This window comes from Balaenoptera borealis (assembly GCF_965194805.1).
Source record: "Balaenoptera borealis genome assembly, chromosome: 13".
Lineage (NCBI taxonomy): Eukaryota > Metazoa > Chordata > Mammalia > Artiodactyla > Balaenopteridae > Balaenoptera > Balaenoptera borealis.
The window spans coordinates 86,188,155-86,204,064 of record NC_138870.1 but is presented as its reverse complement, the minus strand read 5'-3'; the positions used below and the strand labels follow the sequence as shown (position 1 = coordinate 86,204,064).

At 37.7% G+C, this 15,910-nt stretch overlaps 2 protein-coding genes and 1 pseudogene across 6 annotated transcripts in view; 2 read left to right on the top strand and 1 right to left on the bottom strand.

The window, feature by feature from the left end:
* The first annotated feature begins 2,674 nt into the window (after positions 1 to 2,674).
* Positions 2,675 to 6,973, top strand: LOC309608728 (ferritin light chain pseudogene; annotated as a pseudogene). The gene is made up of 2 exons: positions 2,675 to 2,680; positions 4,960 to 6,973. The product of its transcript is annotated as a ferritin light chain pseudogene (transcript).
* CHPT1 (choline phosphotransferase 1) overlaps positions 6,601 to 15,910 on the bottom strand; it is a 42,522-nt gene continuing 33,212 nt past the window's right edge. For 3 of the 4 annotated variants that reach the window (XR_014233158.1, XM_082349662.1, XM_082349661.1), the window contains one exon: positions 14,630 to 14,803. Coding sequence is in view for 3 of the 4 variants with exons in the window: in XM_082349662.1 (XP_082205788.1) it covers positions 14,759 to 14,803 (45 nt within the window). In the remaining variant the exon portion in view is untranslated. Of the gene's footprint in view, positions 9,597 to 14,629; positions 14,804 to 15,910 lie in introns of those variants that run through there. The other variant, XM_082349660.1, reaches the window with a different exon arrangement.
* Positions 9,499 to 14,777, top strand: SYCP3 (synaptonemal complex protein 3; the record flags this gene model as incomplete). The annotated part of the gene is made up of 8 exons (XM_082349692.1): positions 9,499 to 9,695; positions 10,063 to 10,129; positions 10,296 to 10,330; positions 11,741 to 11,858; positions 12,699 to 12,798; positions 13,440 to 13,538; positions 14,490 to 14,594; positions 14,724 to 14,777. The coding sequence occupies exons 1-8, from the start codon at positions 9,563 to 9,565 to the stop codon at positions 14,775 to 14,777; spliced, it is 711 nt and encodes a 236-aa protein (XP_082205818.1). The 5' UTR covers positions 9,499 to 9,562.

Here is a 15,910-nt window from a genome sequence, read left to right as displayed (position 1 = left end):
AAAGAGACATGTACCACATCATTCATTGCAGCAGAAATATCCAGGACATGGAAAAACCTAAGTGTCCACAGATGGATGAATGGATAAAGAAGATGTGGCTATATACCATAGAATATTACTCAGCCATAAAAAGAAACAAAATTGAACTATTTGTAGTGAGGAGGATGGGCCTAGAGTCTGTCATACAGAGTGAAGTAAGTCAGAAAGAGAAAAACAAATACCGTATGCTAACACATATATATGGAATCTAAAAAAAAAAAAATGGTTCTAATGAACGTAGGGGTAGGTCAGGCATAAAGATGCAGGCGTAGATAATGTATTTCAGGACACGGGGAGCGGGAAGGGTAAGCTGGGACGAAGTGAGAGAGTAGCACTGACATATATACACTACCAAATGTAAAATAGATAGTTAGTGGGAAGCAGCTGCATAGCACAGGGAGATCAGCTTGGTGCTTTGTGACCACCTAGAGGGGTGGGATAGGGAGGGTGGGAGGGAGACGCAAGAGGGAGGGATATAGGGATATATGTATACATATAGCTGATTCACTTTGTTATACAGCAGAAACTAACACAATATTGTAAAGCAATTATACTCCAATAAAGATGTTTTTAAAAAAAAAGGTTCAACTGACAGAAGATGTATGCATTCTAAACTTGTATGCACCTAATTAAATAGGTTCAAAATACAAAAATCAAGTTGATAGAACTATAAGGAAAAATTTATAAATCCGGACTTCCCTGGTGGTGCAGTGGTTAAGAATCTGCCTGCCAATGCAGGGGGCACGGGTTCGAGCCCTGGTCAGGGAAGATTCCACATGCCGCGGAGCAACTAAGCCCGTGTGCCACAACTACTGACCCTGCGCGCCTAGAGCCCATGCTCCACAACTACTGAGCCTGCGTGCCACAACTACTGAAGCCCGTGCGCCTAGAGCCCATGCTCCACAACTAAGAGAAGCCACTGCAATAAGAAGGCCATGCACTGCAACAAAGAGTAGCTCGTGCTCTCCACAGCTAGAGAAAAGCCCGCATGCAGCAACGGAGACCCAATGCAGCCAAAAATAAATAAGTTACTTAATTTTTAAAAAAATTTATAAATCCACTATCAGAGTAGATTTTAACACATATCCAGTCATTCCTCAATTATTCCTAGACCAAGGAGACAAAGATATCAGCAAAGACGTAAAAGATTTGAATGACACAATTAAAAAGTTTGATATATCTTGGATATATCTAGAACCCAGCACATCCAAATTAGAGCATACCCATTCTTATCAAGCGTGGATAAAATATTTTTTTAAGATGGACCTTGTGTTAGTTAACACATTTCAAATCATAGGTATGATTCAGATTATAGGGGTATCCAGTTAGAATAGCCCAACAATAAATTTTAAGAACCAAATTTGTTTGAAAGCCTAAAAACACATATTAAGAAACTCATGAATCAAGGAAGAACTTACAGTGGAAACTTAAAAATACTTAGAACTGGATGGGAATGAAAATATTGCCTATCACAACTTGTGGGGTTCAGCTACATGATACACAGAGGGAAATTTATCATCTTAAATGAGCATCTTGGAAAAGGAGAGAGGCGGGAAATGAACAACCTAATGGTCTAACACAAAAAGTCAGAAAAAGAACAATAAAAGAAAGTAGGGAGGTAATAAAGGTAAGAGCAGAAATTAATGAAGTAGAAAAGTAAGACTTCACACGTAACCCACGCCTTCCGCATTTTCAGGAGACAGAGAATACAATGAACTTCTCCTAGTAGAGAAATAGACAACAAATTCTAACAGAGCTCTTGCCAGTGCTGTCAGCCTGTGGGAACAGTATGAGCCTGCAGGAGGGGAAGCTTAAGAGACTATATGCAAAGGAGTGCTGGGGAGCAGAAGACCTAGATGAAGTAAATATAAAATAACTCCTAGAATGACAAAATCTAATACTACTAAGAAGCAAAACAAGGAAGACAGGCCAGGGACTTGGTAGTTTACAGTACTGGCTGGGTTTTGAAAGAAAGCAGGACCAATAGTGATGGCAGCCTTAAAGAAACATTGCTTCTGGAGAAGAATCAGATAAGAGGTGGCACCTGGGACTTTCCTGGTGGTCCAGTGGGTAAGACTCCGTGCTCCCATTGCAGGGGGCCGGGGTTCAATCCCTGGTTGGAGAACTAGATCCCATGTGCATGCTGCAACTGAGAGTTTGTATGCTGCAACTAAGAAGCCCTCATGCCGCAACTAAGAAGCCCGCATGCTGCAAGGAAGATCCTTCATGCCGCAACTAAGACCTGGAGCAGCCAAAATAAACACATAAATATAAATAAATAATATAAATATTAGGGGAAAAAAAGAAGTGGTGCCTCTTGGAGCTACGAGAAAGAAAGACAAGAGAGGAAAACTTAAAGATCCTGCAAAAACAAAAGTGAAACAAGACACATCAACTTCTCCTCCTCACCCCAACTCCATTACTGCTTAAAAAAAACTGCACTTCATTATACTGACAGAAGGTGCTCTTGAACTAGAAACCCTGTCCACAAAATGCTTAGAAATTGGGGGGCGAGGGGGGAGAATCAATCCAACTCCGAAGGAAGGAAGGAAGGAAAGAAGAGACAGGCATAGGGGAAATACCTATTAATGCAGAAGAATTTAAAAAATCAAAGGAGACTACTTTATACATCTCTATGCAGGTAAGTTTATAAAACTAAATGAAATAGAGGATTCCTTAGAAAAAACACTTTTCTATAGTTGACCCCAATAGAGACAAATGCTTAAAAAGACCAATTTCTACAGAAGAAAGTTAAAAATCAATAAAACTATCAAGAGAACTACCATACGACCCAGCAATCCCACTACTGGGCATATACCCAGAGAAAAACATAATTCAAAAAGAGTCATGTACCACAATGTTCACTGCAGCACTATTTACAATAGCCAGGACATGGAAGCAACCTACGTGTCCATTGACAGATGAATGGATAAAGAAGATGTGGTACATATATACAGTGGAATATTACTCAGCCATAAAAAGAAACAAAACTGAGTTATTTGTGTTATGCTAACACATATATATGGAATCTGAAAAAAAAAAAAAAGGTTCTGAAGAACCTAGGGGCAGGACAGGAATAAAGACGCAGAAGTAGAGAATGGACTTGAGGACACGGGGAGGGGGAAGGGTAAACGGGGACGAAGTGAGAGAGTGGCATGGACATATATATACTACCAAATGTAAAATAGATAGCTAGTGGGAAGCAGCCACATAGCACAGGGAGATCAGCTTGGTGCTTTGTGACCACCTAGAGGGGTGGGAGGGAGATGCAAGAGGGAGGAGATATGGGGATATACATATATGTATAGCTGATTCACTTTGTTATAAAGCAGAAACTAATACACCATTGTAAAGCAATTATACTCCAATAAAGATGTTAAAAAAATAAAGATAAAAAAGAAAACTTTCAAGGAACTACTCCAATGATGTCACTAGGTTCAGATAGTTTCACAAAAGAATTTCAAACATTTGGGGTTAAGTAAATGATCAAATTACATACAACAGAAAGCAGTAAGTGGTAGGAAAAAGGTAGCTGGGGAAGGAGACTAGGGAAAGAAGAGAAATAAAGGTGCAGAGTTTACAATTACAATATCTAAAAACGGAGGCACAGAAGGCCTCACTGAGATGAACATTTGAGCAAAGACTTGAAGAGGGAGCAAGCCATGTGCATAGCCTTGATTACAAACCAGATAAGGACAGTAGGCTAAGGGAAAATTACAAGTCAATCTCAGTCATGAAAATGGACACAAAAAGCTGAACAACCCAAACACAGCAATGTGCTTAAAAAGTTAGTACATCGTGATCAACTTGGGTTTGTCACAGGAATGTAGATTTGGTTTCACATTAGGAGATGATATACATTTTCTTCACTACATTAACAAATTAAAGAGAAAAGATCGTTTCAATAGATACAGAAAAGAATTTAATAAAACGCAACACTTATTCATGATTTTAAAAAACAAAATAAAACAAGCAAACAAAAAACTCTTCGCAAACTAAAAATAGAAGCTAAGCTTTCAAAAAGGGCAACTACCAAAATCACACACATGGTATATGTTACCGAACCAGGTTTGTCTTGCCTGAGGCCCAGCAAGATGAAACACTGAGATGCCGAGGTTTGCAGCCAAGAGGGTATTTATTCAGAAGACAGCCAAGCGAGGAGACAGGAAAACCAATCCCAGCTCTGCCTCCCAAGGCAAGGGGCTCGGGGGTATTTATGGGATAAAGAATAAAGAAGCAGGGCGGTCCAAGGCATGGGGAGTGTGGGGAAAGGTGATTGGAAAAAGGTGTGGTAACTGACATTCTGAGCAGGTGTAACTAGGCAACAGGCCTCTGCATGTTCTGAGGGTAGAGTTTTTAGCCCTTTGATGTCAAAAGGTCACCAAGAAGACACTCTGGAATGCCCAGCTGAAGGGTGGGTGGTCCAATCCAGACTTACCCAGCTCAGCTCAAACTATAGCAGCTGGAAAACAACTTGGGCAAACACCTTATTGTCTAGGCTAAGTGCAGCTTGGAGGTCAGGCAAATCTTAAAACGACCTTGATTAGTGACGGCAGGTGAAATGGATTTAACCCACGGTTTCAGTATCATCGCTGTTAACAGAAACTTTAGAAACATGCCCTTTAAAATTAGGAAGAATGTCTAGTATCCATGCTTTTATTCCTCTTCGTACTAAAAATCCTAATCAGTGCAGGCAGAAAATGAAAAAAAGCCTACGAACTATAAAGAAACGAGAACGTCACTATTCACAGATGATATTATTATAAGATCCCAGGCTCTACAGACAAATTATTGGAAGTAATAAAAGTATTTAGCAAGTTGCTGGAGAGAAGAATAAGACCCAGGTCCCTGCTTCCGGGCGCATCCTCACAGCACACTTTACGGAGAAGGCCTCCTCACTGCTGACTCACCCCAATCCAGCAGAGTTCTTCCACCGAGGTGGAGGCCGCCGTCAGCCGCCTGATCAACCGGCACCTCGGGCCTCGTCCCCTTACCTCTCTCTGAGCTTCTACTTCGAAGGCGTTGAGGTGGCTCTGGAGGGCGTGGGCCGCTTCTTCCGGGAGTTGGCTGTGGAGAAGCGCAAGGGCGCCCAGCTTCTCTCTTGAAGATGCGGAAGCAGTGGGGCGGCCGCGCCCCGCTCCAGGACGGGCAGGAGCTGTCCCGGGAGGAGTGGGGCGCCATGGAGGCCGCCACGGCCCTGGAGAGGAGCCTGGACCGGACGCTCTTAGATCTGCAGGCCCCGGGTTCTGCGAGCGCAGGCGCCCAGCTCTGCGAGTTGCTGGAGAGCCGCTTCCTGCAGGAGGAGCTCATCAAGAAGCTCCTCAAGAAGATGGGCGTGCACCTGACCGACCTGCGCAGTCTGGCCGGGCCCCGAGGCCGAACTGGGCGAGTATCTCTTCGAAAGGCTCTCCTGTCCGCGCGGCTAGGAGCCTCCAGAGCCCGGCGGCCTCTGCGAGACCCCCCTGCCTTCCCCCGCCTCGAGATCTCTGCCCGAGCCCCTTCCTCCAGCCAGGAGGCAACTTTTTAACCACCCTGAAACCTTCACCCAAGCCGTGGCACCACATGGAAACAAAAAAGGTTCTTTTTGCAGAGGAAAAATAAGCTAGGCTATAAGAAGAAAACATAAGTATCTGAATAGCATGAATGATTTGTAGTCTAATTCTCTAGATTGTCTAAAGAAATGGTTCCTAATTTATGTGTATCACCTGGGTACGCTGAGTACAGTGTATCTGATAAACTATGTTTTCTCTGGCAAGAAGAATAAACGCACCTATTCAGAAAATGTTGCATAGAATTTTTTAAGGGTTTCAGGACTTCTCAGGAGTCATTCTGGGTACTGGATTCAACTCTGTTGTTCCAAAATGTATCTTTGGTTTTGTTGAGCAAAGCAAAGAGCTGAGTACCTTGACCATATCATATTGTGTTCCCCTCATCAACCCCCGAACTCATGATAAAATTGCTGTTCCTGATTTTCAAGTTGATGTGATGTTATCTGCCTGTATTGAAGAAAGAGCCCTGTGCATTCATCTTTGTGTCTCCCATTAGGTTGCTACTGCGAACACTGATTATTAATTACATCATACACTGACCTCTTTATGAAGCCTCTCAAGAGAAATTTCTTTCTGGTCTTAATATTAGGAATAATAGTGCTTCGCTTGGGTAACTGGCTTGTTTTTGCTTTACGAACACTGTAAATGATGTAACTAAGTTTCCTTTTCCGACTGCCTGCTAAAAACTTAGAGCCAAATTTGCGGTCCACCTAGAGTAAACGAGTAGGATTATATAAGCATTTTGCATAGGCTTCATTCCTGGTTCTTCTATTACTAATTCCTTGGTGTATTTTATGGAGTCTTTTAGGCCACCTTAAACCCTTTCTGGAACAATGTTGTGTATAAACAGATAAATAAACTTTTAAAATGTGGATTTAAAAAGAAATAAGACCCATATCAGAAATCAATTGGATATTTATATACCAATTAGAACAAAATTATATAACAATTTGAACAAAATAGAGACAAAATATAAGTTATTTATAAATAAATCTAATAAAAGTGCAAACTCTACACAGAGAAAAAAGTTTAACTTTATTGAATTATATGAAAGAAGTTCTAAATAAATGGAAAATATGCTACATTCAAGAATCGGAAGACTCAGTTCTCTCCAGATTGATGTATAGATTTATTGCCATTCCAATTAAAATCCAGTAGGTTGTTTTGTTTTGTTTTGTTTTCCTGGAACTTGGAAAACTGATTCTAAAATTTACTAGAAAAGCAAAAGTTTAAGAATACACAGGATACTCCTGAAGAAAAAAATAAGATGTGGCTTGCCCTCTTAGATGCCAAACCTTTAATAAAGCTGGAATGATGAAAACTGACTTTGGCACAGGAATAGGCAAACTGACCAGTGGAACAGGCTGGGGAAGCAGACTCAAGAACATACAGAAACATGACAGATGACGTAGCTGTTAAAGGGAAAGCATGCACTATTCAATCAACTGGTTTCCACAGTGAGGGGCGGGGCGGGAAGTAATTGGACCCTACCTGTCACCAGGCACAAAAATAAATTCTAGATGAACAAAGGCTTAAAAATGAAAAATAAAACCTTAAAACTTTTGTATTTTTATGACTTCAGGATAAAAATAAATTCCTTTAAAAAGATACAGAAAGCAGTCATAAATATTAACACTGCCCCCATATATAAAGAGCTACAAGTCAATAAGAAACACATAACCCAATTGAAAAATGAGCAAGAAACCCAAATAGATATTTTAAGGAAAAGGAAATGCAAATGGCCAATAAGCATAACAAGAGCTTAATCTTATGAGTGACTGGAGAAATACAAAAGCAGACCCTAAAGAAATATCATTTTACACCCACTAGAATGGCAAAATTAAGAAATCTGACTATACCAAGTGATGATGAGTGCATTGAACAATGGGAACTCACTGTTGGTGGGAGTATAAATTTGAAACCAATTTGGCTTTACATCATCTAGCCTATGACCGAGCAACTTCACACCCAGATACTCTGTAAAAACTTTAGCATATATGCAGGAGATTAGAATATTCATAGTATCATTGTTTATATAGGCTGTAATCTGAAAATAACCCACATGTCCACAGACAAGAAAATAAATGAATAAATGGTGGAATAGAGGCACAATGGGATATTTTGCAGCAGTGAAAATGAAAGAACTATGGCTACGTGTAATCATCTAGATTCTCTTAGTGACGTAATGTTAAGTTTAAAAAGCGAGTGACACAGCCATAAAAAGGAACGAAATTGAGTCATTTGTTGAGACGTGGATGGATCTAGAGACTGTCATACAGAGTGAAGTAAGTCAGAAAGAGAAAAACAAATATCGTATATTAACGCATGTATGTGGAACCTAGAAAAATGGTACAGATGAGCCGGTTTGCAGGGCAGAAGTTGAGACACAGATGTAGAGAACAAACGTATGGACACCAAGGGGGGAAAACTGCGGTGGGGTGGGGATGGTGGTGTGCTGAATTGGGCGATTGGGATTGACATGTATAAAGTGATGTGTATAAAATTGATGTCTGATTAAAAAAAAAAAAAGAATGGTTTAAAAAAAAAAAAAGCGAGTGACAGAGTACTACATAGAATATGGTACAACTTTCTATACTACCCAAACACAAACAGAACTAAGCAGAGTTGTCTCAGGGCACATACATGCGGTAACAAAACTTAGAAAATGGGAGGGTCCAATGATTAACACAAAATTCAAGATAATTAAAAAAGAAAAAAAATCTCTGAGTAGGGAATGGGGGGGATGGGAGGGAAAGGACTCCCTGAGGAGATGCAATAGGCTCTGGTAAAACTGTACTTCACAAATTAAGTTGTGTGTTCTTTATATTCTGTTGCAACTTTATTATTAAAATATTGTGAAAATTTTAAACTTAAGTTACAAAAAGAAACTGGAAAGTGCCTCGCTTCAGGTGTACTAGCCATAGATCGCCGCCCGCAAGGTGCTCTGGGTCAGCGCTCTCGCTGGGCATGCCGTCCGAGGGAGCGGAGCCCCGGGGCGGCTGCACGCATGCGCCCTCCTGCCAGCCAATCAGAGACGCTCCCGGGCGAGGCGAGGTCGGCTTTTCTGCCGCGCTAATTCTGACTTGCTTCGGAGGAGTGTCGAGGCTGTGAAGAGGTCAAGTCTGAGGCGTTGGGGCAGGTGAGGCGGGAGCGGCGGAGACGCCTGTACGGAGACATATAACTGTGGTCGTCGACCATTGGGGTGTTTTTCAGGTGTGAGGAGGGGAGCGTTTGTCCCGCGCGGGAATCTGAGCCAGGGGTTATTCTTGACCTGTGAGGTAAATCTTACCCGCTGGCTCTCCCTGGGGCCTCTGACAGGAATTTGCAGGCAGTACCGCTCCCTGCGGGCAGGGCCGTGAGTGGGCGGGAAGGCGCCGGCTGGGCTGCCTCGGGACTGGACGCGACACCGGGCGGGTGGACAGGTTGACAGCAGGCGAGGAGGGTGGGCCCTCGTCAGCGCGCCCACGCCCCGCAGAAACCATTTAGATGAAGCCAGGGCTCCCCTTCACTGGTCCTCGAGGCCTGGGGTCGTGGAAATCTTGACGTCATTTTCTGCGGCCCAGGACGCAGAACGTTTTATGTTGTATTTCTGTTGCTGGCAACTTCTTTGGGGCGGGCTCGTGATCGATCCTGTCAGTAATTACGATTTGCACATTGTGACTGAAATCAGCAGGATCTAGATTTGCCCCGATTTAGCCAGAACCTGGCCGGGCTAGGATTCCGCCGCCCTCCCCGTCCTCAGAGGCGAACTCTCCATCACAGCACCGCCGGCGTCAGGGGCGGCGCAGTCATTATCTTCTTCTGTTAACTTTTGGTCCAACAGAATAGATGAAGAGACTCCTCAAGTGGTATTCAACTAAAATCATCTTTATTTGATATCGCTCATTTTGAAATTTGCCAGTTTATTTAAATGGTGTCTTTGGATTCAGCAGGTTTGATCTTTTTTTTTTTTTTAAATCAGAAAACATCGAGACATGGTGCCCTCTGGAAGAAAACATACCGGGAAATCTGGGAAGACATCCATGGAAGATCAGGTTATAAAAGGCTATGACTTTGAGAAAGCAGATAAAAAACATCTGAGTGGTTCAGAGGAGGATGTCACTGAAGGTACCGTATAGCTCATGGTGTTGGGCAGTGACCATGTCCTGCATTTATTTTCATGTACTTCGTGTTTCTTATTCGGACTCAGTGAAGCTTCTATAGCATCTTTCGCCTGATGTCTGATAAACAGTACATAGATTATTACGACATTAACACAGGAAGACTTGCAAAATTGTTCCCATAAAATGGTCTTGGATCCTGATTTAATTCCATCTAACCTGCAGAGAAAGTAGTGCATTTATATGTCTGCTTTAAAAACTTGTCTTGGCACAAAGCCTCAAAAAACCTCAAAATTAAGATATTACTCCGTTTAAAAATTACCAAAATAGCATACTTAATTTCAACTCTTTTTCTTTTTTTACTGTCAATTCAGGGAAGACTCCAGTACTTGATAAACATGGGAAGAAGAGGACTTCTGCAGGAACAGTTGAAGACATGGGGTAATATGCTCAAACAATTTTCACCTCTTAGACTTTAAGAAAAGTCTATTTGGTTGTCCAACGAGTATTGTATGTAAAATACTGGGCATGTGATATTTCTTCCAAAACAAGAATGATATTTTATGGATCCTTAATTAAAAGTTGTTTGATGTAATTTTTTTCACAGGGGTGAAGTACAGAATATGCTGGAAAGATTTGGAGGTATGTTTTAGGAGATATTTGTATTCAAACCATATAATTTGTATAATAGTAAATAATAATCAGTGGACTGTAAGACTGTTATTTAATGCTTTGTTCTCATATGTAAGATTTTGCACAAGTATACGTGGTTCGGCTTCATAGATTTCCTTACTAACCTTTTCCAGTTGTTGATGTGAAAAGAGATGGTGCTAACGATGGTGAGTTAAGAATGGTCCTGTTACTTTATAGATGTGTGAACTTAATGGACTATGAAATTTTAGAGCAAAAATGGATGGGAAAAGTGTCTATCCCTCTTTGTTTGGACTTTCACGGACTAACTGATACAAACACACGCACATATCTGTGTATGTGTCAGTTTTTCATTTTCGCAATTTAGTTATTTTCTATGGCATTCCTGTGTTCTTTTCTTTACGAAGGGCAATGTAAATTGAAGCCTTTAAAATAACTCTTCATTTTTATTTTTACATTATTAAACTATGTAGCTGAGAATTAAAGACCACCTTGCTAATAAGAGATCAGATAAAAAGTTCATAAACTTTAAATTGTATGTCAAATATCAGTTACATTAACCGTGTTAGGGGATAGTATTCTTATAAAAGAGTCAATATTTGGCTCCTCTCTAGCATTATTCATATAATCAAGTCTTTTTTGAAAGCTTTGCCCTATTTGGTAGTAACAAAATGCTTGTTTTATAATCTGTCTTATAAATTTATTATTATAGATGGATATTGGAAATACAAAATATTTATGTAATAGTGTAGGTCACCTCATCATGATTACTGAAAAATAACTATTGATGGTAGATCCATATGCACGTGCCTAGCAAAGAATTACCTGAAGTATTAAAAAGTTTATGAAATGCAGTACTTATGTTATTGGTAAAAATGTTCTATAAAAAAGTATTTAAAAGGGTTCTTGAATTTATTTAGATATTTACTTAAAATAAGATTTTGCTATGCTTGGTTGGTCTTTGTCTCTTTTAGTAAAAAATATATTTTAAAGTATCACTGACTATATTTTAAAAAATTATTTTAACTATTTTTATTCTTTTTAGACTCAAAATAGTTTTGTTTCATATAATGAGTTCTAAATTTAGCCTTTATTAGTGTTTTCTTATGAAGAAATTAAAGTCTGTCCTTGAGACCCTTTTTTCCAGTTATTAGCTCTTTTTAATCACCTCTAAATTAAAAAATTATCTCTAGTTAGGAAAATCAGAATTTGGGATACCAATAACTAAAAGTTTTCTCAGAAAAAAAAAGCAAGGAAATGATCTTGCTTTTTGATATTATGTGTATTTTTAAAGATCTTTTCAAAACTCTTGAACCAGCTTTATCCATGTTTATTTGAATATGTGGGAACAAAGTAACTTTCTTCCACATTAAATTTAATGAGTATTTATTTTCAATATAGCTGATATTAACAAGGCTCTTCTTGCCAAGAGAAAAAGACTAGAAATGTATACCAAGGCTTCTCTCAAAACCAGTAACCAGAAAATTGAAAATGTTTGGAAAACCCAACAAGAGCAAAGGTAAGGCTGTTGGTTTTTTCACTGCCACAACATTTGCATCATTTCTTAGTATTCACTGGTGCAAATTATGAGAAGTACTATCATCTTCTACTTATTGGGATCTCTAGTAAAAAAGTATATTTGGCTTGATTTTCCTTTAAGTCCTTTAGTCCTATAACTTCATTCCTTCACAGACTTGAGATATATTTCCTAGAAATCAATAAAGATGTCCTTTTTCCCCTTTTAAATAATGTTTGAGGTTTTTTTTTAACAATAAAGGTAATTTATATTCATTCTAAAAATACACTAGCTGAATAAAAAGTAAATGTCATATAAACCATTAGTCTTAATGATAGTTAACTGTTTAACAGTGTAGAAAAAGATCAACCTTATGTATTATAAATAATTTGTATATTTTAGCTGAATTAACTATTCTTTTGTACAAAATCATTATACCAAAATGGGGAAAAATTAAGTGAAATATTTCTATTTGGAAATCTTATATGATAAATATAATAACTTCAGTGAATCTATTTATCATATCACAACCTATATTCAGTAGGAGAAAATGAAAAATAAATTGCTTGGAGATAAAATGGACTTTTCTGGAAAATGTATATGTACAATAAAACTCCCTTAGTTTTCAAGAGCTTAAAGCACATGAGAGGGATTTTCTGTTAGTTGGTTAGGAAAATAAATACTTCTGAATCATCATAAATCATAACTTTACTTCTTGGCTTCACATCTGAAAATTTGATATTATTTTCTCTTTTATTATAGTATAATTATGTCAAATCAGTTTTGTTTTGAAAGTTTTTCCATATTGATGTGAAATATGACAATATTCATTATGCTTTACAGGCAGAAGCTTAACCAAGAATATTCTCAGCAGTTTCTGACTTTGTTCCAGCAGTGGGATATAGATGTGAAGAAAGCTGAGGAACAAGAAGAAAAACTAGCTGTTAGTATTATGCTTAGCTTTATAGCTTTATAATTAATCTACTATAACCAAGTGTCAAGTAGGAAGGGGGAGGCCGGCCTTGCAGTACACCCATGGACCTTAGCCAGGTTCCATTGCCCACTGCTGGCTATGAGTTTGGTTCTGCTGAATGCAGAAGTACAGGCACATACCATACTCATAAAAGCTGTTGGTCTTTGCTTCCTAACACATTGTTAATATCAAGTTTGCTATTATTAATACTATGCAGAGGTTACAGTTTTTGGTAATGACAAAATCTAGGGTATGCGTATGTAAGTGGATGGCTAAAGTAGGGTGAACAACAAAAATCATTGGTGGAAAACAGGCCAAGAAACTGAAAGACCAGCAATATGGTAAGGATCATCTGTGTTGACATTGAAAGCACCAAGAATTAGGACATGTTTTGAGTATTGTTGAGATTTCCTACTCAATGACTGGTAGGGTTATTATATTATTGTTGTATATAAGTGGTGAACACAAATTATCTAAACTCAGTCATAGTAAATGTTAAAATCTTAAAAATATTGATTTAAAAACTATTCCTTTTAAGTGTAATGTAGAATTAATTTTTGCTAAATTTTACCCGAATTGTTATTATATAATTTTTTCTTTTACATTTGTAGAATATGTTTCGACAGCAACATAAAGTTTTTCAACAGTCTAGAATTGTTCAGAGCCAGAGACTGAAAACAATTAAACAATTATATGAGCAGTTCATAAAGGTTTGTTATATTTGGTAACATAATACATTCTTATAAAATATAATTCATGTGTGTAAGTAGAAGATAATTTTTTTCTCAGTTTAAGGGGAAAACATTTCGCTTATACATTTTAAATTCTTAACAGTTTTCCATTTTGAATGCATTGTGTTCGATTTAATTTAAGTGCTAAATACGATCACTAAGTGTTACCACTTGGTGTAGGAACTTTAGTACTATATTTGACTCCTCCATCTCTCTTATTCTTCACATCCACTGCTACTGCCCTAGTTCAGAACCTCATCATTCTTTCCTTATACTATGAAAACTCTTAGCTGATTTCTCTGTTTTCCAACCCATCCTTCATGGGTCTGCCTTATTATCTTTCTATAACATTACCTTTTCCCTCCTGAAAAACTGTCAGTAGCTTCTCATTCTAAATTCTTAGGCATTCAAGATTCACCCCCCAATAATATGATCCTTTTTTTTAATGCTCCAATTACTACATTCATCCATTACTTCCACCCCTCCACGTAACGGCTTTCTCTGAACTCACTCACTTTGCACTTTCATGCTTTTGTTTATGCTCTTGCCCTAGAATACTTTTAACCCTTTTTCCTAACCTTCCTTTCAGTCTTACTCTTTTGCCAACTAAATTGGAATTAAATCCCCATTTTCTACTACATAGCTACAGGAAGTTGTGCTTCTATTCCTTTTATAAAATTTTGTGTTATTTTTGTTTCTTCCAGTGAGAAGGTACACTATTGTACCTCCTTTAATAATATTTGATTTATGTCTGACATTTTCTATTCCTTTAGTGGATATTTTGGTTTTCATGTATTAGAATATTTTTGAGATAAATAATGTGCATTGTTGAATATTAAAAAGTTCCTACTTTTGAAAATTAATTGTATAAGTTTTGAACCTGAGATGAAAAGTGGTGGTTTGTAACTGAACTAGCCTTTTGTGTTTTAGAGTATGGAGGACTTGGAGAAGAATCACGATTATCTACTTACTGGTGCACAAAATGAACTTAGAAAAGAAATGGCTATGTTGCAAAAAAAAATTATGATGGAAACGGTAAGTTATTATATTTAAAATTGAAAAAATAAGGATTATTGTAAGCATTGAAATATTTTATTTGCTGAAATATGTATAACACTTATCTAAAAATTAAACAAATGTTTAATATCTCCTTTCATGTGACAGCAGCAGCAAGAGATGGCAAGTGTTCGAAAGTCTCTTCAATCCATGTTATTCTGATGACTCTTTGAAGGAAGAACTTGAACCTAAGTAATATGATACAATTATAACATTAGCTAAGAGGCATGTAAGTTTTTAGAGTGGTTGAAAATTCTGGTTTAAAATATTACATCATATTAATCATTAGCTTAAGTGCAAGACCCTTCTTCCTCTTCATCTCCAAATAAAATAATGAAGTTATGCAAGTAGCAGCAATTCCTAAATTATAATGTGCCACCGTGCTTTCAGCTCTTTAATACTAATAGTGATTTTTTTCTCTCTAACATTTGTCAATTAACTCTTAGCAATAAATATGATTTAATTTCAAGTTTTAGCTTCAGTGTATTTGTATCACTTCCAAAAGGTAGAAACCACAGGTATAGATGCTTAATTAATTTTGTTCTTCTTTAAGGGAAAAAAACACAAAATCTGTTTTATACGTACACCCTTTCATGCATATTCATTAAGTTACACTACCAATTCTAATGAAAATAAGATTTCAAAAGAAAATACATTCTATTGACTTACAAAATCTATTAAACGCAACTTAAGTTTCCATTCTGGAATAAATTAAACTGCTAAAAACCATTAACACAACCGAACAAGATATATAAATAATCCATTTTAAGACATGGATTTGTGAATGTCATTTCCACAACGACATCAAAATGCCATTTAATTCGACTCAGTCCACAATTAAATGACACATGTCCTTAGTAATGATTAAGAGCATATCACTAACATACCCAATTACTTACGGTTTAAGTACTTCACGTCTGTCTTTAACTATAAATTACACAGAATGTCTTGTTTTTCAGTTTTAATATTCAGTAAATATATGGATGTTTTTACATTCATTTCCAAACTTGAATAGTTAATTCCTATACCCTGTATTTTAAAATGTGCATTTTTTTAAACATAGAAAAACATATGAAACTCTTGATTTAATAAATATTAAATTGTTTCAGCATTTGTTTGAAATATTTGAGTTAAACTTACTATTTTTTGCTGAAACTCCTTTCATTGAATCATTCAAAAACAAAAAATATGCCCAATAGACGGAGAAAGGAGTGACTTTGTCCTGTTTTTCCATATTTTAAATTCTAATTTTTGCTGCATAACCCACACTTATCTCAGTTTTAGGTTTTCCAAGT